At 44.9% G+C, this 22240-nt stretch overlaps 1 protein-coding gene across 1 annotated transcript in view; it reads right to left on the bottom strand.

Moving 5' to 3' along the window:
• Nucleotides 1-22193, bottom strand: part of DDX31 (DEAD-box helicase 31) — a 74032-nt gene extending 51839 nt beyond the window's left edge. Inside the window, 13 exon segments of the mRNA XM_067742859.1 lie at nt 158-334; nt 1079-1311; nt 2817-2923; nt 3040-3159; nt 4783-4847; nt 5650-5691; nt 7027-7071; nt 12880-12944; nt 13894-13964; nt 15271-15314; nt 16332-16407; nt 16515-16771; nt 21677-22193. Of these exon segments, the coding sequence (XP_067598960.1) occupies nt 158-334; nt 1079-1311; nt 2817-2923; nt 3040-3159; nt 4783-4847; nt 5650-5691; nt 7027-7071; nt 12880-12944; nt 13894-13964; nt 15271-15314; nt 16332-16407; nt 16515-16771; nt 21677-21772 (1398 nt within the window). The 5' untranslated portion in view covers nt 21773-22193.
• Between the last annotated feature and the right edge of the window lie 47 nt (nt 22194-22240).

The raw sequence follows: 22240 nt of genomic DNA, 5'->3' as shown, positions 1-22240 counted from the left end.
AGCAAAGTGAACGGGAACAATAGGCTCCCCCTCGCCCCAGCGACACAGCTGCGTCACCCGCTTTGGCCTCTGGTGGGTCGCCCACTTTAGCCACGTTTTTCCCTGGCCCAGCGGGGTCCCTAGGGAAGCCAGGGCCAACCCGGGAGGACAGGCTCACCTCCTGCTCCAGGTCGCCGTGCAGCCGCAGGAATTTTAACCGCGTGGAGGCACATGGCAACGCACCTGGGGCCAGGGCCCCTGAGCCGCTCAGCAGGGTCTGGAGGAAGAGGTTGTAGTGGAAGTCCACCAGCTCGCAACTCGAGAAAAAGATGATCAACTTCTGGTCTCTCTCAAACTACATCGATACAAAGAGGGAAAAACCACCACGTGTTTTTAAGATCAGGTGACACTTGAAATGAATCTCTTTCTAAAACACACGGGCAGGCTAGCCCCGATCTGGAAACAGAGGCGACAGATGGCTTTGAATTATTTTTAAAAATCACACAGATCCTCCACACTACAAAGAATGTAGGACAGGAAAATGACATAGCTGCAACCTCGAACAGGCCTCTTGCATCTGAGAAAAACAATTATGCTTCAGAGCGAAGCTGCCCTTAGCTGTGTCCCTCTCCCTCACTCGGTCCCGCCATGCACGGCCCTCCCTGGCGGGGACTCTGCACACACAGTCTGGAAGCTGCACCCTCAAGCCCTTCCACCTACTATCCCCCCACATACCAGAGAAAGTTATCACGTGAATCTAGTAAATATACAAACACAATGATTCTTTCAAAAACACGAGCACAGGCTACTGTGCTGCCTCACATCCATCGTGTGTGTACCACCTGCGACATTGCCGGTATCAGTCCCAGGAAGGGTATTTGAGGCAGATCTTAAGTTGAACATAATGGCCATCAGTGACCTCGGACTCTTCACCGCAATCCTAGAACCACTGACTGAGAAGATCTCTGCTAAGGTCTGCGCTTGCGCCACAGCTCCGTTTGGAAACTTCTGTGTGTGTCTCAGCTCACTGCCTCAGTGCCCGACAGGAACAAAACTGTGGTCTTCCCCGGATCAGGCTGGACCCAGTCCCCAGACCTACCTTGCATTTCTGCAGGATGAAGCCCGCTAGGGAGACAAGCCTCAGTTTGCTGGGAACCACTGTCACATACTGCTCGAGACTCGCTGGTACGGCAAAGCTGTCCAGCTCATCGCTAGCTTGTGGAGACGCTTCAGGAAAGGCTTTGCTCTTTGGGTTCGACTGGTCATGGCTTTCATCCAGGACAGAAATACTGACTGGGTCATGTAAACTGATATCAGCTAGCCACGTTACACCTTGGAGAAAACGTGAAAAGGACAAAACAACTGACAGGCACACGCTGTAGAACTGGTCACACCCGCACAGCCCCCACACCACACATCCAGGCCTATTGAGAAGCTCCTGATGGGTGTGTCCCCAAATGCCAGCACTGATCGGCCCCACTGTCAGTCCAGCGGGGACCCACCTATTTCTTCCCAGGGCCCAAAAGCCCATCCACACCACTGGAGTTTCTAAACTCTGACCCGTGGAAGACCACTGAAACAGATGTCTGCCCACCACCCCCCAGAAAGGGTTCTGTGGTCAAGTAAGTTATGAAAACCCTGATAAAAAGCTTTCCCGGGATTCTTTCCCAGGGTTTCCCAGGTTTACAGGCCTTCTCAGGACCTTTATTGTATAAATGTGCACATGAATCTCCAAGAGGGGGAGGTAACGAGTGGCATTTCCCCAACTTTTTGAGCGCAGAATCCCCTTTCCATGGATTATCTCTTTCTTTTTTTAATATTTATTTATTTATTTTATTTTTGGCCACGGCGGGTCTTAGCTGCAGCACGCGGGCTCTCTAGTTGTGGCGCTTGGGCTCCGTAGCTGTGGCGCTTGGGCTCCAGAGCATGTGGGCTCTGTAGTTTGCGGGCACGCACAGGCTCTCTAGTTGAGGCACCTGGGCTCAGTAGTTGAGGCATGCGGGCTTAGCTTCCCCGCAGCATGTGGGATCTCGGTTCCCCGACCAGGGATCAAACCCGCGTCCCCTGCATTGCAAGGAGGATTCTTAACCACTGGACCACCAGGGAAGTCCCATGGATTCTCTCTTAAAGTCACTGTTAGTTAGGATACACCCTGAGAACTGCTGGTGAGCCACGTGGATGGCATCTGGTATGTGTGCACCAGAGCAGGCTAGTAAACCGAGTAAAGTGAGAGCTGAATTGTCGCTCAGGCAGGGATTCACGTGCAGGGGCTCCTGGTGGAGAGTGATACAACTTTTCCAAGCCTAGGTGTTCCCAGCAACAAAAGAGAGCTAAGAAATTCCATCTTAACGATGATGGAAAGACAGAAATGAGCTTACAGAATATATTTTTAGGATAGATTTCTCTTTAGGAGAAAGGCAGGGTGATTATACCAAAAAATGAGCTGGGATAGGTTACCACCTTCAGGACAAGAGCCCTGCTCTCAGCGGGTAGCAATCGCGATCACAACCTCACGAGACCACCAGGTGGGTGGCAGGCAGCGTCCTCCCCTCCCTCCACACCCTGACGGGAGCACAGCAGCCTCCCCTTCCTGTGAGGGCTCTGGGCCTGGGACCTGCCCCTTCTCCCTTTCCCCACGTGCTGGGGACCAGGGAATCAGGATGATGGGAGAGGGAGGCCGGGAGCACAGGACACACGGTTTGAAGAGCAGTCCTCTCGGACACCTTCCTCCTCGCCCGCTCCCCACCGAGGCTAAGAATCACTGCTGGGAAACAACGCAGCTCGCATCTAGGCCCGTCCTCTCCATTGAGAAGAAACAGCACTTCTTCTCAACTCACCTTCCGTGAGTGTTGCCGACAGCAACACGTTCTGTCGTTCCTGGCACTCGGCATTTAAAGCGTTGAGTATCACTGTGATGTCCTTTTCAAAACCCAAATCCAGGATTCTGTGGTTTCAAGGGAGGAGTTTTAATCTACGTGAATAAAGGGAACACTAAGGGGCTCCAGAAGTTTCGGCAAAGACCACGGAAACAGCCCTTTCCTGCTTCCTGGAAGGGCTCACCTGTCTGCTTCATCCAAAATCAGCCACTGGATCTGACGGAAGTGAATGTTCTTGGTGGATTTAATATGATCCACGAGGCGCCCGGGAGTTGCGATGAGGATATTTATTCCTTTCCGGAGTCTGTTTGAAATTATATATCATAAAAGAAAGTCAGTCAGATGGAGCCACAGCAACAGAAAACCCAGGGGAAAGGCTGCGGAGGATACGATTCACGGGCAGCGCCAACACGCCACAGCCTGAAATCACGACAAACGTAACGACAAGTGGATACAAAGATATATTAAGTTCTAATTTTTCTCTGAAGTTTCTCTGTCTTACAAAACGTAACTGTTAAGATCTGAAATCCTATTAAAATTGTCTCAGAGGAATCTTTACTATATAACCCAATGCCCTTTATCTGATCCATAGATGCTTCCTAGAATATTCCAGATAGATGGTCACCTAATCTGTTCTTGAAGGCATCTGTGCCGGGGAACCTCCCACCTGAATGCATTATCCCATGCCAACGTGCTTTAATGGTCAGAATGCTTTTTTCTTATATTGGATCCTTGTTGTAACTTCCATGCGACAGGCCTAGCCTTGCCCCATGGACCAGGTGGAATAAATCTAACTTCTTACTCCACAACCATCCTTCATCCCATTAGTCCATAGTAATAAAAGCCTACAACTTTTACCTGAGTACATTTTCCAGCTGCCCTTGTAATTAAGTGGGCACGTGCCTATGTTATGGCAATTTGAGTCTCTTCATAAGAAACGTTCAGCTAATGAAATGTAATTAAGTGGGCACGTGCCTATGTTATGGCAAAGCTAATGATAAAGGGAGCATGCAAATCCCACCAGTACCTTTAAAAAGAGGAGGTGTGATTATCTTTGTTCCTACTGGCAGGAAATCAGATATAATGGCTGGAGCTCCAACAACTATCTAACACTATGAGGAAAGCCTGAAAATGGAAGCTTCACTTAGTGGCACAAAAAGCCAGAATGAGCCGGGGTCCCCACGCTAGCGCGTGCACCATGCCAGCCCCGACAGCTACCGTCACGCTTCTTAAATGTGAAAGAAAAAGAAAAAACTTCCATATTGTTTGCGCCACTGCTGTTGTTAGTTACAGCGGAATCTTACCCTAACCAATACCCGAAGGTTTCAAGTCGAATATCTGCTCCTCAGTTACAGACTACACACATAGTTGAGCATAACTACTAAGCATTAAGCTATCATAAAATAAAAACGTTTTTAAAAGAATGCACAAAATTTGGAATTTACTTCTTGCAACAATTTTCTACTGACACCCATTACCAATTCTAACACAGAATTAGGAATCAATGCATTTGGGTGTAGGAAGCAAGTTGCAAAGCATTATGTAGGTTTATAACCTTGTTTCTGTAAAATCAAACAACAAAAATCCCAAACTCCCAATATCCACAAAAGGGAGTCAAGGGGGACGTATCCTTAACAAGGGGGGACCGTGGGTATCGGGGGCCGGGGCGGGGTTGAGATTTGGGAAGGTAACGAGCTGTTACTGACCACATCAAAAGGGAGCCCCTGGTAGTTTCACCAAATATTTTTACAAATAGCACCGTTTAGAGGGACCGCTCCCTGGGGACTCAATCTGTCCCCACACACTGGGACTAGGAACCCTCATCCGAGACAGGGCTCTCCCCAGGCTGAGAAGGGCCAGAGTCTTACTGAAGAGGAAGACAGAATAGACTTTAAAAGGAATTAACAATAAACAAACCTCGTCCTACCTGGCTTTTTCTGATTTTCTCTTCTCTCCTCCCATTAACACTCCGGGCACAATCCAGGTAAATGGCTACAGAAAGACATCAGACCAAAATCAATGCAAAGCCCCATGTACTGCAGAGGCTGATTCCAAATTCCCTTTCCTGAAGGAAGTCGTGAGGGAGGACTCGGCTTTTCATTGCAGGAGGTATTGCTGTGCAGACGCAATTCCTAGGCCTTGCCAGGCCCATGGATATTAGCGATAACTTAAATCATACCTATGCGACTAGCTTCCGACACTGTGAGAGAGAAATGTGGGCTTTTTAAGTCATTCAAGTAGCCTCTCTGCCTTTCCCTGTACAGCCCGAATTGAAAACACAATTCAGTAAGTCTATTGCCTTTTTTTTTTCCTTTTTGGTTAAGATCAAACCCAAGTACAACGCTTCCTCACTCCCACTCGTGATAAAAGAAAGGAGAGATCAATTCTCAATCTAATTCGGTGGGCTGGCAGCCTTTGGCTTGGAAGCTTTCTCTCTCTTCTTTCTTAAACAAACCCTGCTTGCAGCTTGTTAAGTTGCTTTCACTGGATCACCTTAAGGTTGTACCTGTGAGTCTCTGTAGGTGGCTTGCTAGTGACTATGATGAACAGATTACAGGACCCGAAGTACCAGTGAACACTAATAATCTCACTAAGCTAGAAATTGGTGATTCGTAAGGTTCAGATCAATAAAAACCTACAAACTGTATCTGAGGGTGAGCAGAGACATCCAGGGAATACAAGGAAAACTGCAGTAATTCCTAGCTCTTTGAAAATAAAGAAAAGACCAGTATCTTTCTCTTTCCTCAAAAAGTCAGGAAAAAAAAGGCAAAACTGAACTCATGGCTTGCCTTACCTTAAGCAGTTTCTGGACGGTATCAAAGCTTTGTAGGGCCAGCTGTAAATGTTAAAAAGTTAGAGTTAATGAGCGAGGTCCCTTCTTACCTTTTTACTTATTTTTTAAAACTTAGTGTAAAGTGATAAGGATCCAACCCTGGACCTCAAGTTAGGATTTAAAAAAAAAAGCCCTATACACAGACTCTACTTGGGAAATACACCTTGTTCTTAGACTGATTCTGAAAACTGTCAGTCTGGAGAACGTGGCTAGAGACATCACATCTATTTCTTGGACACACACAAACATAGTGTTCTGTGCTCCCTCTGCTGGCTCAAATTCCCAGAGTACCACACAGAAAAGCACAGTCTATGGTACACAAAGATGGAAGAAAATGAAACAGAGTCAACCTGTTTGGAAAGAGAGAGAATGTAGTATGTGTGAAGGGGTAAACCATACAGTGACACGACAGGCTAGCCTTGGGAACGTTACTTTACAGGTGACGTGACTATATCCTAAGGCTGTGCTGGGGCAGAGCAGTAGCTAAAGACAGAGATGGTCATTTCCCAAGTTTATTAAAGGGGGAAAAAAAGAAAAAAACCAACAAGCCCAGTGGAAACCAGAGAAAGAGAAAATTGATGTACTGAATAGTTTATAACCATTAACAACCATCAACAGCGCCTCTACATAATCCCATTATCCAAGGATATATATATACAGTTTCCACACGTTCTGTATTCAGGAAGCATCCCAGAGAAGGAGCGAGTTTGCTGCTGTGAAAATTTAAATAGCTCTGTGCCTGCTCCTTCAATGGATGGAGCTGAGACAGGATGCTGCAGGCTGTACAGAAACCTCCATTGTCATGATCGATTCTCTGCAAGGAAGTGATTAGCATTTGATATAGGAAACAGATACCCTAATCTGAAATTGCCTCTGAAGGCAAATAAAATAAATCGGATAGAAGAGATTTCCACCAAGAAAGAAGAAAAACATCAAGAAGCTTAGCTTTCAGAAACAGGTAAAATTTTTGGTACAGTAGCTTCTTAAAAAACTAAAAGTTCATTTGTAGGGTCAACTGCTTTTATTTTTTAATTAAGTTGTAAAAGAAAAAAACAATGTACAAAAATGTGATTATTTTAATTCCTTTTATAAGGACAGAAATTTATAGCGTCATTAGTTTTTAGGTAACAGAGAAACACTTTTCCAAAACCAAAAACACTTCTGGTTTTCCAAGAGTACTTGAATTTTTCTTCTTGTCAGGAACCAGAAGGATGGTTCCTGGGCAAAGGAAAGGGTGTCGTGATTTGTGCAGCAGGGAGAAAAACGGGAAAACCACTTTTAAATTCAACGATATCACTGAAAGTACTTGCTTAGCACTCCGAAAGTGGGACTGCTTACCTCTCTTGTTGGCACTAATATCAGAGCATAGGGGCCGTCACCACGCTGTTGACACAGAAGGAAAGAAATGCCATTAGTTGAATGAACGCAGGTCACAGAGGTCCAGAAGGGGAGATTAAGAGTGGCCACTTGTAAACATCAGGAGCAGTTCATTAAAGAGATAAGCCTGCCCACTACCCTCATGATTACACGACATTAATCTGTAAGTTCTGGCCCCGCAATCAGAAAAGACAAAGAAATATATATGAATCTGGAAAGTAGGAAGTAAAGTTGCCATTATTAGCAGATGATATTTTATCCTAAAAAAAAAAAAAAAAAACAAAAACCAAAGAAAACAAAAACAGCTTAAGAAATTGGGACTTGAGGACTTCCCTGGTGGTGCAGTGGTTAAGAATCCGCCTGCCAATGCAGGGGACACGGGTTTGATCCCTGGTCCAGGAAGATCCCACATGCCGCGGAGCAACTAGGCCCATGTGCCACAACTACTGAGCCTGCGCTCTAGAGCCCGTGAGCCACAACTACTGAGCCCGCGTGCCTAGAGCCCGTGCTCCACAACAAGAGAAGCCACCACAGTGAGAAGCCTGCGCACCGCGACTAAGAGTAGCCCCCACTCGCCACAACTAGAGAAAGCCTGCGCGTAGCAACAAAGACCCAACGCAGACAAAAATAAATTAATTAAATAAATTAAAAAAAAGAAATCACTTGAAAATCTACTACAAAAAAGACAAGTCAACTAGCTGAATACAAAATTAATACAGAAAAATCAACAGCCTTCCAACACAGAAAGTTAGATGGAATCACACTTAGAATAGCAAAAATACAAAAAAGGTTAAAAAAAATAAGCTTCACAAAAAATGTACAAAATCTATACAATAAAAAATTTTAAATACCTCTAAGGCACATAAAATAAAATTTGAATAAATGGAACAATATATCCTATTCCTGGATAAGAAGACTTAATATTATAAATAAGCTAATTCGCCCTAAATCAATCCATAAATGTTATGTAATTCTAATAAAAATGCCATGAACATGCATATTTATGCATATATAAAGTATCTAAAACATGCCACAAGTATACATACATATGCATATAAAAAATAATATATACAACCAGACAAGCTGATTTCCAAGTTCATATGGAAAAATAAATGTGCAAGAATAATCAAGACATTTCTGAACAACATCAGATGATAAGACAATTTAAATCTACAGTAGTTTTAAAAAACTGATGCTAGCACATAGAGATTACAATAACAAATACAGCCTAGAATAGAATCAAACACATATAGAAAGTCAGGAAATATGATGAGGCAATTTATATCAGCAGTGAAAAGATGGGTAATTCAAATGTCCTTTTAGAAAAAAAATTAAGTTAGAAAAATAAAGTTGGAATTAAGTTGGCCTTTTTACAGATAACATAAAACTCAGAAACTATAAAATGACAACGTGGGGAAAAAAAATATGCCACACATAAGAGAAAGGGCCAATTTCTTAGTTTATAAAGAAAGTTTGTAATTCAATTAAAAATAAAAATAAAGAAGACCAACAACTCAAATAGAAAAATGGAGAGGGATATAACAGCTAATTTATGGAAATAAGAATTCAAAATATGGCTTTTAAATGTACGAAAAGATGTTCAACTTTACTCCTAAGAGCAATTCAAATCAAAACTATGATACAATATTTTCCCCCTGTCAAATGAGCAAAAATAAACAGCCGATAGGGTTGATACAGGCACACAGGAACTCTTATACACTGTCGGTGGGAATCCAAATTGGTGTAATTCCTTTAAAGATCAATTTTGGTATTATCTACCAAATAAAAATGCAAATTCCACCTATAGGAATTTCTCAAAAAGAGAGACTCACATGTGTGTATAAAGAAGTTGTTTAATTGCTTTGTTTGTAGCAAAATGTTGAACACAACGTAAAGTCCACCAACGAGGGAATGACAATAATTTATGGAACACACTTACAGCGGAAGACTACGCAGCCATTAAGAAAACAAGGCGGGTCAACACGGTATTGATAAGAAGCCATCCCCAAAACATACTAAGTGAACAAAAGCAAGGCACAGACGATCGTGCACAGCAAGCAACCATTTGTATCAAACAAACAAAAACTTCAACGAAAGGGGGAGGGGAACTATGTATAGTCAGATTTGCTTTATATGCAAAGAATATCCTTGCAAGGATTAAACAAGAGACTGGTGATAAGGACCATCCCATCCTGAGAGAAGAACTGTGCCACTCAGGGCAAGGGGCAGTAGAACGACTTACTTGTCACTGTATATTTTTTGGTGCTCTTCAAATTTTTTTAACATGTACATTATACCTACAAGTAACAGTAACAAAAATAGAAGAAAACAAAGTAACCTGACAAGGGCCAGGAAGTCAGCGGCGCCTTGCATCTCCCAAGTGCTCACAGACACTTAGGGAATGAATCGAATACGCTAGTGTAAAGCTAAGCACAGATTTAGCAGCAAACTAAACTACAAGTACGGTTTTCATATTTTGCATAGGAAGCGTTTACCTACAAGGAGAAAAGGATTTGGAATTCAAACTACAGCCCTCTGTACTCAACATCGACTTTGCGAGACTGCGCTGAAGCCGGGCGGAAGCCGGGCGAGGAACAGTAAACATGTTAGTACAACGGTATCAACACAGCCGCGTTAGAGATTTTGACATTTCAAAAGGTGTTACTACACAGAGAAGAAAGACCAATCAATTCCTCGCAGGGCAGAAGTGAGTGAGGAAGGATGGATGGGATGTTAAAAAAAATCAGAGCCCAAAGAGCTGAAAGTGTGAAAACACAGAAAAGCAGTCCATTTTCATTCCGTCATCTGAAGTAACTGAAGACTCCGCTGGTGCCTTGAATTTGCTGCTCCCTCCAGATAGGTTTTTTTTACAGGTCAAATCTGTTTACAATGAACTCCAAGGGCCTGTACTGAGCATCACTTGAAATAAGTGAATTAAATTTGGGCTTGTTAAATCGTCTCTACAGAATATTCCAATCTTTAATAGAACAAGCTGTTATTGATATTAAAAAATACTTGAGTAAATAAGAACAACGACATGGTTGGTTAATGCTCTGAATCTAAGCAATTCAGAACACTGCCCTTCAAACCAGCCACATGTCCCTGTTGCTGACAATGACGGTGGAGACTTAGGGAGCAGGTATTATCACCACCAGGCGCTTGGAAGCAGGTCTCAACTCTCCCCGTGCGCTGACTCCCTGAATCCTCCTGGCAACCCCAGGACACAGGCACCGCCGTGATCCCCCACGAGGCACACTAGGATGAGGTGATGTGCTAACGTCACACTCAGACCCAGGATCTGAGCAGAGCCCTCGCCATGCTGTCCACCTGAGGAATGTAATCACATGTCTCCTGTCCTCCGTTCACGGATCCAGCAAATGAGACAGCTGGGCCAGAACTGTAGGACCCACGCCAGATCAAATACACGCCCAAACTCTGCAACTTTCCAGGAAGAAAAGACCCTCTACTAGAAGTTCTCCTGGAGTCTCTAAACGGATGAGACTTTACCACACTGGTCTAATAATTCACATTTCTTCTCTAACCTACACTGGGTACGATGCTGAGGCCCTTGTAGGAACCACCGCACTGCCAAGTGCCCAATGGAAGAAAACATCAGTCACCTGCAGGAAACAGAATTCCCACTCCCCTGTCTCAGAGAAAACCGGCATTCGTGTGAAAAGTATCTTTCTCATCTCTGTGTGTGTACACATGTATATGTGTATATATATGTAGAATTATTAGTTATGAAATTGCACTCATATCATACATACTGTTTTATAACGGGCCTTTTTAACATGGCAAGAATGCCTGTCAAGTTCACAAACAGAAACTGAAGGAAACAGCACTTTGAATAACTATATAAGGTTCTACCACTTGGGTGACTGTGGAGGATTTATTGATTTAAAAATCATTTAAATAAAGTTTAAATAACACTTAAACGTATTCATTCTGAAATAATTTCGGGCTTACAAAAAATTGCACAAATAGTTCAAAGAACTCCCTTACACCCTTCTCCCAGCTTCCTTATATGATACTGATTCTCAAAATCACAGTACAATGATCAAACAGGAAAGTAACATTGATTCACTACTATCAGTTAATTTATAGCCTTATTCAAAGTTCATTAACTGACCTATTAACGTGCTTTTTCCAGACTAAGACCCGATTCAGGACCACGCAGCATTTAGCTGTCATGACTCCTTCGTCTCCCTTACTCTGGGGTAGCTCTCCAGTATTTCTTTGTCTTTTGTGACCTTAGTACTGTTGAAGAGCACTGGCCAGTCACTCTGTAGAATGTCGTTAACTTGGCTTTGTCTGATGTTTATGATTAAATTAGAGTTGTGCATTTCTGGCAAGAAAACCAGAGAAATACTGTTTCATCCTTCACGCACCTATCAGGAGACACATTAGGCCAACACATCCCGGCACTGGTGAGGCCCCATCCAACCACCTGGTTAAGGTGGCACCAGCCAGGCTTCCCCACTGTAAAGTTACCATTTTTTCCTGTATCTTCTGGATACTTTGCGACTGTGTAAATACCCCATTTTCATCACACTTTAATGCACTCATTTTAGCATCTCTGATGATTCCTGTGTCATTTGCCAAATGATGATGTCCTACAAGTACTCACTGGAATTCTAGTATAAGGAAGGGCTTTCCCTCGTCCCACCTATTTATTCAATAATTCATTTATATCAGCTTGGACTCAATAGGTATTTGTTTTAGACTGTGGGCTGTAATCCAACACCATCATTATTTATTTTGTCATTCAAATAACAGGCAGGCTCAACATACATCTAATTCTGCATGTCGCAACTGAGGAAAAAGTAACCAACTCGCTCATCACCTGTTTGTGAACCCATCTCTCTTCCTAGTTCTGATCTCACTGTTTCCTCTCAACTGAGAATACCCAGGGTGTATTTGTGAGATGCTGGGCTGGGTTTGGAGATGACAACTATGCCTACGGAACATGGCAGTCACACGGCCTCCTAGGGGACCATTCCAAGGAACCCAGTTCTGGCCCCTCTGGCCCAGGCGCTAAGTGTGTTTCGCAACTAAAGACAGGTCCTAGAAAATAGTAAATACAAGGCGGCCCAATCGTCACACCCGCTAATTGGGTACTTATTTTCACTTCTACTATTCATGACAAACCACTGTTTTCAATACAATGTTCACCTTTCTCAGTCAGAAGAGCTTGGCCTCTGGAGCCAAAGAGAATGGAGGTGGAAACCCAGCTCCACAATCACTCCCCGCACAGCCTTAGGAAGTTATTTAACTTCCTCAAGCCTCCTTTTTTTTTTTTCTTTTTTTTTTAAATCGAGGTAATAATAGTAGTACCTTCCAACTCAGTGGGACTGGGGTAGTTAGAGAGTCAAGAAGACAACACAAGCAAAGCATTCGGCACGATGTCTGACACAGGGGGAGCATCTTACAAACATTCCCTGTTAGAACTACTAGGATGATTGTTACATTTGTTTATATTTATTCTATTCCACTCTGAGCACGGTCTTCAGATGCAACATGCTTATGTAATAAATGAACTAAAAAGAGGCAGGAAACCAAAGCTAAGTGAAAAGGTTCTTTTGGTCCCAATATTACTGCTTTGGTTCAGTTTGATGGCTTCTTATGCACTGTGAACAAGAACAGGAAAACATACTTTCTTTTTTATTTTTTTCTTTTTTTGGCCACAGCACGTGGCTTGCAGGATCTTAGTTCCCCGACCGGGGATTGAACCCAGGTCCTCGGCAGTGAAAGCGCCAAGTCCTAACCACTGGACTGCCAGGGAATTCCCAGAAAAACACACTTTCTACTCACCTGTATTTTGGATTTCATTGCTTGAAGAGACTGGACCACAGGGATGCAATAGGCAAGAGTTTTACCTTTTAAAAAAGAACAAGAGCAATCAAAATCACAGAGCCTATAGATGCCAGAGACAGTAAACGAACCGGCACCGCTACCTTTGGGCCGTCCTGAAGTCTGGGGACAGGAAAAGTGCACTCACATCCGGGTGGAAACGGAAGTCACCTGTCTGTCACAACTCCTAGCTCTGCTTTGTAAATTCAGTACTTCTAACAAACCTGCATCTTCAGCCCCTTTAATGTCTAACAAGGGAGACAATGAGACATTTCCGAGGTCACACAGAAGCTCAACTCAATGACTGTCCCTAGAAACTAGAAAACTCCCTCTCTGGGGTCACCCCAACCTCTCAAAGAGGCTTCCGTGGTGCTTCCGTGGTGAGAAGCCAGCCAGCCTGAAACCCCAGAGCCGGCCTCTAAACATCAAGGAGAAACCAAGGACGGCAAAAACCTTGGGCTTCCACCACCCGAAACGCGGCTGAGCTGGGGGAGCTTCCACCACCTGAAACGCGGCCGAGCTGGGGGAGCAGAGAACAGCTGACCTGCCACTAAGAGCACAGGAGGGTCAGAAGAGCAAGTCCAGACTGTTCTGGAAGGCGCCAGAACGATGTTCCATGTTCTAGCAAAACAACTGGCATCCGATCAGCGTGTGCTCACAGCAAGGCTGTTTTAATACCAGAAGGAAATAGTCATCACCCACTGGAGTGAAGACAGGCAGCTCTGGCCATAGATGGTGGGACCAGGCAAAGCCCTGAGATGGGCTCTGAGAAATGATAGCAGACTTGACTCCTTCCTGATCATTCCTGATCACGGGCCCCACTGACCATCCCCTTCCTTTCAGGGCTCTAATCAGAAGCAAGCGTGGCCGCCCCTCCCCCAAACCACACAAAGCAGCCGCCACCCCGACAGACACCTCACTACACAACCCACCACACGACCGTGGAGGAAGGACAGAAATCAAATGACAACTGACCTGAGCCAGTCTGGGATCTCACGAGAGCATCTCTGCCTTCCAGCAACACAGGGATACTTTGCTTCTGAACGCTTGGGCCGCCCAAAAGAAAGAGCACATGATTATCTATAAAGTACCACCTGCCCATGTTTACACGCAGAGATGCACAAAATGCGATGACCCCAGGCTCTATCACCTGCCGCCTCAGAGGTTACCTACACAGTCATGGGAAGGGCTGAGAAACCTCTGATGGTTAGAAGAATAAAACCTCAGTTAGATTTTTGGAACTTTTGGGGCTGCAAATGTTGAGGCAAGCCGGAGACTGGCCGTTCTACTAAACTACTTAAAAAGAAAAATGGGACAGGCGTGATGACAAGCTGTAGCTACCACAAAAGCATACCACACACTCTCCTGCCTTCTGAACCACGGAATATGAAAGAATAGAACATTATGGAAAGATTCCCAAGCAGAAGAGTGAAAGGAAGCTTGTGAGCCACACAGACAGCCAGGAACTGCTGTCCGTTCTCTAGAAAACCAAATATGACTGCTACGGACACGGTACGATGTGTGTCCACGTGTGTACTCAAAAACAAACAACTAAAACAGCAAAGTCCTACTGCACAGCACAGGGAACTATATTCGATATCCCATGATAAACCACAATGGAAAAGAGTATGAAAAAGAATATATATGTATAACTGAATCACTTTGCTGTGCAGCAGAAATTAACACAACATGGTAAATCAACTATACTTCAATAAAATAAAATAAAAAATCCAAAAGGGTATGGAAATCACTTACATTTGGTTGATAAAACTGAACCAAAAAAATAATAAAGGGGTTCCTTATTTTATTCTTTGATACTCTTATTAATGTTTACTTCTAAGTGAAAGGTGACTTATTGAAATGTACAGAAGCATACACACTCAGAGAGAGGGGGTCATCTCTGCCCCCACCTGTCACCACTCCATCTCTGTTTTCCAGGAGTTGTCACTAACATTTAAAAACTTTTTCCAGCATCCCATTATATCCAACTAAGTATTTACTCCTATCTTGTAGCTGACTCTAATTCTTACTACTAAGAAATGACAAGATAAATTCTGTATTCTAGACAAGTTATTTTCAGGAAGCACAGACAACAGTGGGATCTTATGCAGACCATCTTCTGGACCAGAGATCTCTTACAGTTTAGAGCTGAGGGCAGAAGGGGACGGAGACCCAGTCCCTCCATCTCTCAGGTGGGGAAGCTGAGCGGCTACCAAGCCCTCGAGGGTCAATAATCTGGCCTGTTCTCTAATGCCAAGACACGAGTTTGCTGTCCTTCACAGACAATTCAGATTTCATCTGTTTATACCCACTTAAACCCTGAGAAAATCAAGACTGACCCGGAGCTCTTACCTGGTCATACTAGACATTTTTAAGACGGTATTTATTGTGGAAATCTAAGAGAAAAGATAAAAAACAAAACAAAACTTTTCTTTAACAAATTTTTTGGTACAAATATATTTAATGCAAATAAGGATGCAAAAAAGGGGAAAATACTGGGGTAAAAATGGATGACCACGATCAAATCAAGTTCCTCTAACCCAGTGGTTCTCAACTGGGGGTGGTTCTGAGCACTGCCTCCCCTAGACCTCCCAATGTCTGAAGAAATCGTTGGTTGTTACAACTGCGGGTGGGGATGCTACTGGCATTAAGTGAGTAGAGGCACAGGATGCTGTCATAGATCCTGCAACGCACGGGGCAGCCCCCGTGACACAGAGTCCCCATCCCCAGACGTGCACGGTACCAAGGCTGGGAAACGCCACTCCAACCTGTAGGTGAGAAAGCAAGTATAGGTAACCCACCCGAAAAAAGGAGTAGGTAAGCCGTGACCATACGAGCCAAGGAAATCCAGACTCCCTAAAAGTGAATGTATGTTTCTCACCTTACTCATAAATAAGGTTGGAACACTCATTCATGGTTTTTTTGTTGGTTTTTGTTTTTGTTTTTTTTGAGTGTCCATTTGTTTGTAGCAAATGCATGTTTAAAGAGCCCCTTCTTCCTTCAATTATTTATAACTCCCTTAACAGCAAGATGCCAGTTCAGTTCCCTCTCCTAGGGTTCCCTATGACATCAGCCACCCAGAATAGCCCTGATGTCGTTATCTATCCAGTAATTATGAGATGGATTTCAAGTTCGATGTGTGGAGTCTCAGTCCTAAAGTGAATGAGGTGAGGAAAGTCTTTAGAGTTCTTTAAAAAAAGAGGGGGAGTGGGGTGCGGACAGTGAACAGACGCCTAAGTTCATGTGAATGGTCCTAGAAGAGCATCTTAGCAATCTGAGTTCATCCAGGTAACTTGACACAAACATAACCATTCTTTGATTTTTTTTCTTCCTAGAACTGTCATTTCACAGACATTCTGAATGAACAGACCGAAAAAAATCGACACACCAATAAAACATGGAGGGATACTTACTAGATGTGGGTGGAGGTCCAGGGCTTGAAAAGCATCAGAAGTGAACACTTTTTCTTGCACCTGCTTTACTACAGGTCTGCAAATGACGAACAAGACGCGGGCATCAGTTCCAAGAAACAAAGAAGAAGGGCAGAAGACACTTAATTCCTTTTATTCTCGAAGGGTGTCTACACGTGGACATACCTGTGGAGTTCTGGAATCTCAGGGTTGTTTTTAAACAGGGATGAAGTCTTAATGCCCGGTTTCCGTTCCGGGTTTCCATCCCTCGCACCAGCTGAAGACCTCTTGGGAGAAAACGGTTTCTGTGCCTTCCCCTTAAAAGTCCTTGGAGTTTCTTTAGCGGCAGTTTTCTCGGCCGGGAGAAATGAAGCTTCACTCCTCCGTTTCGCTGGGGGAGTCTCACTGGACGCTTGGTATTTTCTTTTGGTGGCTGCCGCTTGCTAAATCGTTCCCAAAAGGAAAGAGCGACAAGAGATGCATTAGTCCATGAAAACAGACCTCAGAGTGAAGCCTGACTGCCCACAGAATTGCATCTCTCCCTGCAGAGATCATTACGCCCCATATGTCAAGCAACAGTTTAGGGTCTGCAATCAGATTCTTTGACTCAACCCTTTTTTTTCCCCCAAAAAGGAAAAAAAAAAAACCCAGAAACCTCAGCTGATCCATCTACTAGATCTCACCAATCATCTTAACCTTCAACTCCACCAAGATAATCAAGAAGGGAGAAACATTTTTCAGGCTGAATCTTAACAAATGGAATCTGTCTGCAGGGAGGAGAGGACCCACCTTGTGAAGTGTGCAAGCTATGTCAATCCAAATCTCCAGGAATCCACGTACACGACAAGAACGAGAAAGAGGGGAAATGAATCTTTTCTCTTGCCACCAACAAAGCCCATCGGTGACTACATAAGCTGCATCCCAGCTTATGCCCAGGAAGCGGAAACCTTCATTACCGCTCTACCCCAGAGCGATTGGATCGCTGTCATCCTCTGCCCTCACGCTGCTCCCCCAGATTCAGATGGCTTGGAGGCGATTCCTCCTCCCAGTTTCCATTCCAAAGGAGAATTCAGCTCCATCCATCACCTCTATCACAATTACTTCCAACCCTCCTCGCCTTTCCATTCCCTGTCTGATCGCCGAGGACAGGCTACAACATGAGACATTTTCTTGCCTGTTGCTTCTCATTTCCATGGCATGAATGTTGTTAAATGTGTGATGTCCAAGCTTCCCCCAGGAGAAGTTCATCCAATCCCTCTATTTTCCTTGGCCTTCTCTTCCAACTTACATTACACATGAACATAAAAACATCCTGTGAGTAGCTAGGAATTGTTATTCTGGAGTTCTGGTTTCTCTTGGAATATGTTATTTTCCTCTTGGCTTGAAATCATGACTTCTGTGTACACATCAGCTTGCTTTAGCCATGACTGTCAGCTTTTTTTTTTGTTTTGTTTTTTTTTGCGGTACGTGGGCCTCTCACTGTTGCGGCCTCTCCCGTTGCAGAGCACAGGCTCCGGACGCGCAGGCTCAGCGGCCATGGCTCACGGGCCCAGCCGCTCCACGGCATGTGGGATCTTCCCGGACCAGGGCACGAACCCGTGTCCCCTGCATCGGCAGGCGGACTCTCAACCACTGCGCCACCAGGGAAGCCCGACTGTCAGCTTTTGACTAACCTAGCAATAACAATAGTTCTTTGTTCCTGGCAACCCTAAGGGCTCCTATAGCTAAGTAATTCGATACATACAACTTCAAATATTGAGTATTAATATTTAGTATTAATGAAGTAGGTACTGACCTGCTTCATTTTACAAATTTTACAAATTTATTTTTACGAAGTCCCAAATTTTCAGACTAAAAAGAGTTGAAGTCAACTTTCAGGTCGGAATGAAATGTGCAGATCTTACCTGGTTTACAGACCCACAGGCTCTTGGAGCACAAAAAGGCCCAAAGGCCTCTCCCCCTGACGCATGTGTGGACTTCCCATCACCAGACCCCCTGACAGGTGGCCCTGCAGCTCCTGCCTGCACCTCCTCCTACTGTCCTCCATCCCATGAGGCAGCCCATTCTGTCCCCAACCAAGTTCTAGGGGCTGGGAAGCTGTTTCTGACATTCAGGCAAGACCTGTCTCCTAGAAGATCCAGCTACTAGTTTGCAGTTTGCTTTCTGCGGCAACTCTTGCATGTAACATTCCTTCATTCATCACAGCACTCCTCATTTTCCTCCTTCTTTGGACTAAATATCCCAAACAGGACACAAACTTTAGATCCCTTACCATCCCGGTCACTCTTTATTCCCATGTCAACTTCTCTCTAAAGGCAAGTGTTCCGAATTAAGCACAGTATCAGGCAGGCTTTCCATTGCTCGGCTAAACCTGAAAACGTGTAATGAGAGCTACAAAGCCCTTTAGAATCTAACCTCGGCCCATCTCACCAGTCTCAGCTTTACCCTCTGCTGTCCTGGACTTCCTTAAATCCCTGGAATGTACCAAGCTCCTTCTCTCCTCAGGGCCTTTGCACATGTTACTCCTACACCCATGTCCCCAGCCCTCCCCTCACACTCATCCTTCAGATCTAGATCTACCTGCTGCGTCCTCAGAAGAGCCTTTCCTGACCTCCTCTCTCCACCTGTCAAACCAGGGTGCCTGCTCTTGGCTCTCCTGGCACCCTTATTCTCCTTTGCAGCACTCGGTACAATAATAAATATAGCACATAATTCATTGTGTGATGTCTGTCTTCCCCATTAGATTGGAAGAAATGGACAAGCCTGTCCCAGGCTTGCACTGAATCCCCTGCACAGGACCACGTCTGGCACAAAGTAAGTGCTCAATAAATAATTGTAAGATTAATGAATAACACGTGATGGAATTATCCTTTTCCGTGATCTGGATCTATTCTATTTGTTAGTTCCTCCGCACCCCACCAGCATCCACAACACATTCATTTAAAAAACTGGCCACCGTCAAGTAGCTTGGTTCTGAAGATACAAAGGTTAGACAAGCCCTTGAAGAAGTCACAGACTAGCGGGAGAGACAAAAGTGGAAAATCGCAAATCTAAACCTGTATTTGTACCACAGAAGAGGTACAAAGGGTTATTTGGGCACAAAACATGAAGTAAGACTACCATGGCCCACAGCGAGGCGAAGGGAGGCAAAGGTACAGGAATGCTTCATGAAGTGGCATTTGAGCAGAGAAGAGCAGGAACACATCTGGATCTTCTAAAGATAAGCAAGTGCCTGAGTCTGCTCCCCCACCTGCATAATGAGGGGATTATGGCAGGTGACCTCTAGGGCCCATCCCGCCCTACCAGTCTACATGCCATGTCTTTGATATTAATAAACATATTCAGTAGTTACTATACACCAGGGAGTATGCTAAATACTTACATGAATGATGTCATCTATCCATAGGGTACTGGCATCATCCCATTTTCAGATGAGAACACAGAGAAAGAGAAGTGCGGTAATCTGCCACAGGATCACTGAGGGATGAAGGCTTTGCCCAGACACTAGTTCCACGCCCTGGCTTCCTAACAACAATGCTACAACACCATCTAGTAAATGTATCCTGTTTGGTTAGAAAATGTATCCTGTTTGGTTAGAAAACATCAGGTATAGTTTGATCCCAATTTTGTTCTGCTTGTTTTCCAGAAGGATATATACCACAATGTTACCCAGAGTTATCTCTGAGTATGACAATCATGGGTGGGGTTTGTTTTTTTTTTAATCTACTTTCCAAATTTCCTACAATAAATGTGTATTTTTTTCTCTTATTTTTTAGAAAAAACATTTTGCATAGCATTAGATAGAGAATAATTTAAGCTGTCAAGGTCTTTCCAAGTCCAGTATATGAGCTACTCAACCCAAATTCAGGCTACTAGCAAATCTGATCAGCATATACATAATCCTCATTCAAGACATAAACAAAAATGTAGGTGCAGACAAGGCCACTGCAGACAGTTATCATCACCTGATGAATATCCTTTTGACACAGTGGTTCAAGCAATCATAAAACCAGATAGCTGACATTTATTTATTCAACTCACTCCACAAAGTGTTACTAAGTGCTTTCTATGTGTTAGTTACTAGGCATGTACATGGCACAAGCACCCTACTGACCTCCTGATGTAGCAATTCTATTACCCAAAATGGAGTCAATATGACTCTTTTTAAAAATAATTGACATGTATTAAGTGCTCCTATGGGCCAGAAAACGTACGGAGTCTTTATGTATATTATTTCATTTAATCTTCATAATAGCCTTATATGAAGTAGAAATTATTGTTCTCATTTTATGGATACGAAAAGTGAGGATCAGAGAGGTGAAGTAATTTCTTCAAGGTCACAGCTAGCATGTTGCAAGGTCAAATCCCAGGTCTGTCCCACTCCAAATTCCACGTTCCCAATTGGCTCGCTGGTACTGATACTTCCCCGCCCCCTCGGCATAGATGCAGCTACAACATCACCCAGCTGAAAAGTCCTTACAAGCTTCTAAATCCTTAAGTTGATTATCACTAAAAAAATCCAGACAATAGCCCAGACAGTGGGTATGAGCTGATGTGAGCTTATATGAACTCAAGGAGTTTCAGCGTCACCACATTGGTTGAAAGGAACTGAACTGAACTTTGGCAATTTTTCAATGGCATTAAGTGATGCTTGTTCGAGAACCGCCCCCCCCCCCACTTTCCTTGGCACCAAACTGTAACCTTCCTGGTCATTAAGGCAACATGATTTCCCAACAGATTTCTGCCCTGCAGCCCTCCTCTTTCCTAGGAGCTAAGTCAACCATCTTAAACTAATTTTCAGCTCTGGCTTGGGTTAAATTTAAGGCATCTTTTTCTTTCTCACCTAATGAGGGGATTATATTGATGAGTTGTATTTTCTTTCCCCCCTTCACTGCACGTGGATGAAAATACACCCGTTTTGAAAACTCTTAAAAGAAATTTCTAGTCTCCAGTCCTCATTCCCGAAACAAACGACCCTTAGAGTCGAGGAAAGGGCGGCTGAAAAAAGTTCAGAGATGCTCTTGGTAAGTGAAAAGCTGGGCCTCTCGCGCGAGCGTCAGTTCCTAACTTCTCCGAGTGACAGTCTCAGATCCCTGCCTCCAACTAGCAGCCCGCGCCAGCCTCCCGCCCGTCTACAGCCGCTCCGCTCCCTCCAAGAACGTCTCCGCAGAATGGTGTCCCGGTCTCAGACACGTGTTGCTCAGCGACTCCTCCAGGAGCTGCCCAATATCTGACTTTCCCCTCTTAACTCCGCAAGTAATTCGAACCCCGACCGAGAGGCAAGGCGGTAGGTGCCGGCGCGCCGCGGCCCCGGGTGCGAACGAATCCGAAACCGGGTCAGAACTCACCCGCCTCGACTGGGCTGGGCGGGGTCTGGAGGACGTCGTGGGGACTGCGGCCCGGGACTCGGGAACATGGTGAAGCACTCCGTCGGCTGCTGCCATGCCGGCAGAAAAGCGAGCCGAGACCTCGCGAACCAGGACCGCCACTCCGCTCCGACCCACGTGAGACGTGCGCGAGGACCCCGCGTAGCTGCCCCGCCGGGTCCTGCGCCCGCGCTCCTTCCGGGTCCCGAAGAGCCCGCGAACACACGGCCCCGCGCCTCTAGAGATCGAAGCCGCGGCCCCGGGGCCCCAGGACGAGGCGGCGGTCCCGTTTGGCGTCCCTAGTGGCTTGGCCTATGGCAGGGGGTGTCAAGTCACACTCAACCCCACAGTTCATGCCGTGCAGTTCTTTGAATTCCTTTGAGAAACAAAAAGAGGCGTGCCCCATCGAACCAATGTTTCCTTCCTTTGCCGCCCGGTTACTGTTCCCTCAGCACCTTAGTTGCCCCGGGAGGTCCCTAAAAGGGCTTGGGGATTGGCCACGCCGCGGCGGGGGCTGGGGGGGGGTCCCTGCCCCTCTCCCCCGCG

The sequence above is a fragment of the Pseudorca crassidens genome, chromosome 7, assembly GCF_039906515.1.
Source record: "Pseudorca crassidens isolate mPseCra1 chromosome 7, mPseCra1.hap1, whole genome shotgun sequence".
In the NCBI taxonomy this organism is placed as follows: domain Eukaryota; kingdom Metazoa; phylum Chordata; class Mammalia; order Artiodactyla; family Delphinidae; genus Pseudorca; species Pseudorca crassidens.
This window is presented reverse-complemented; position numbering and strand designations above follow the sequence as displayed.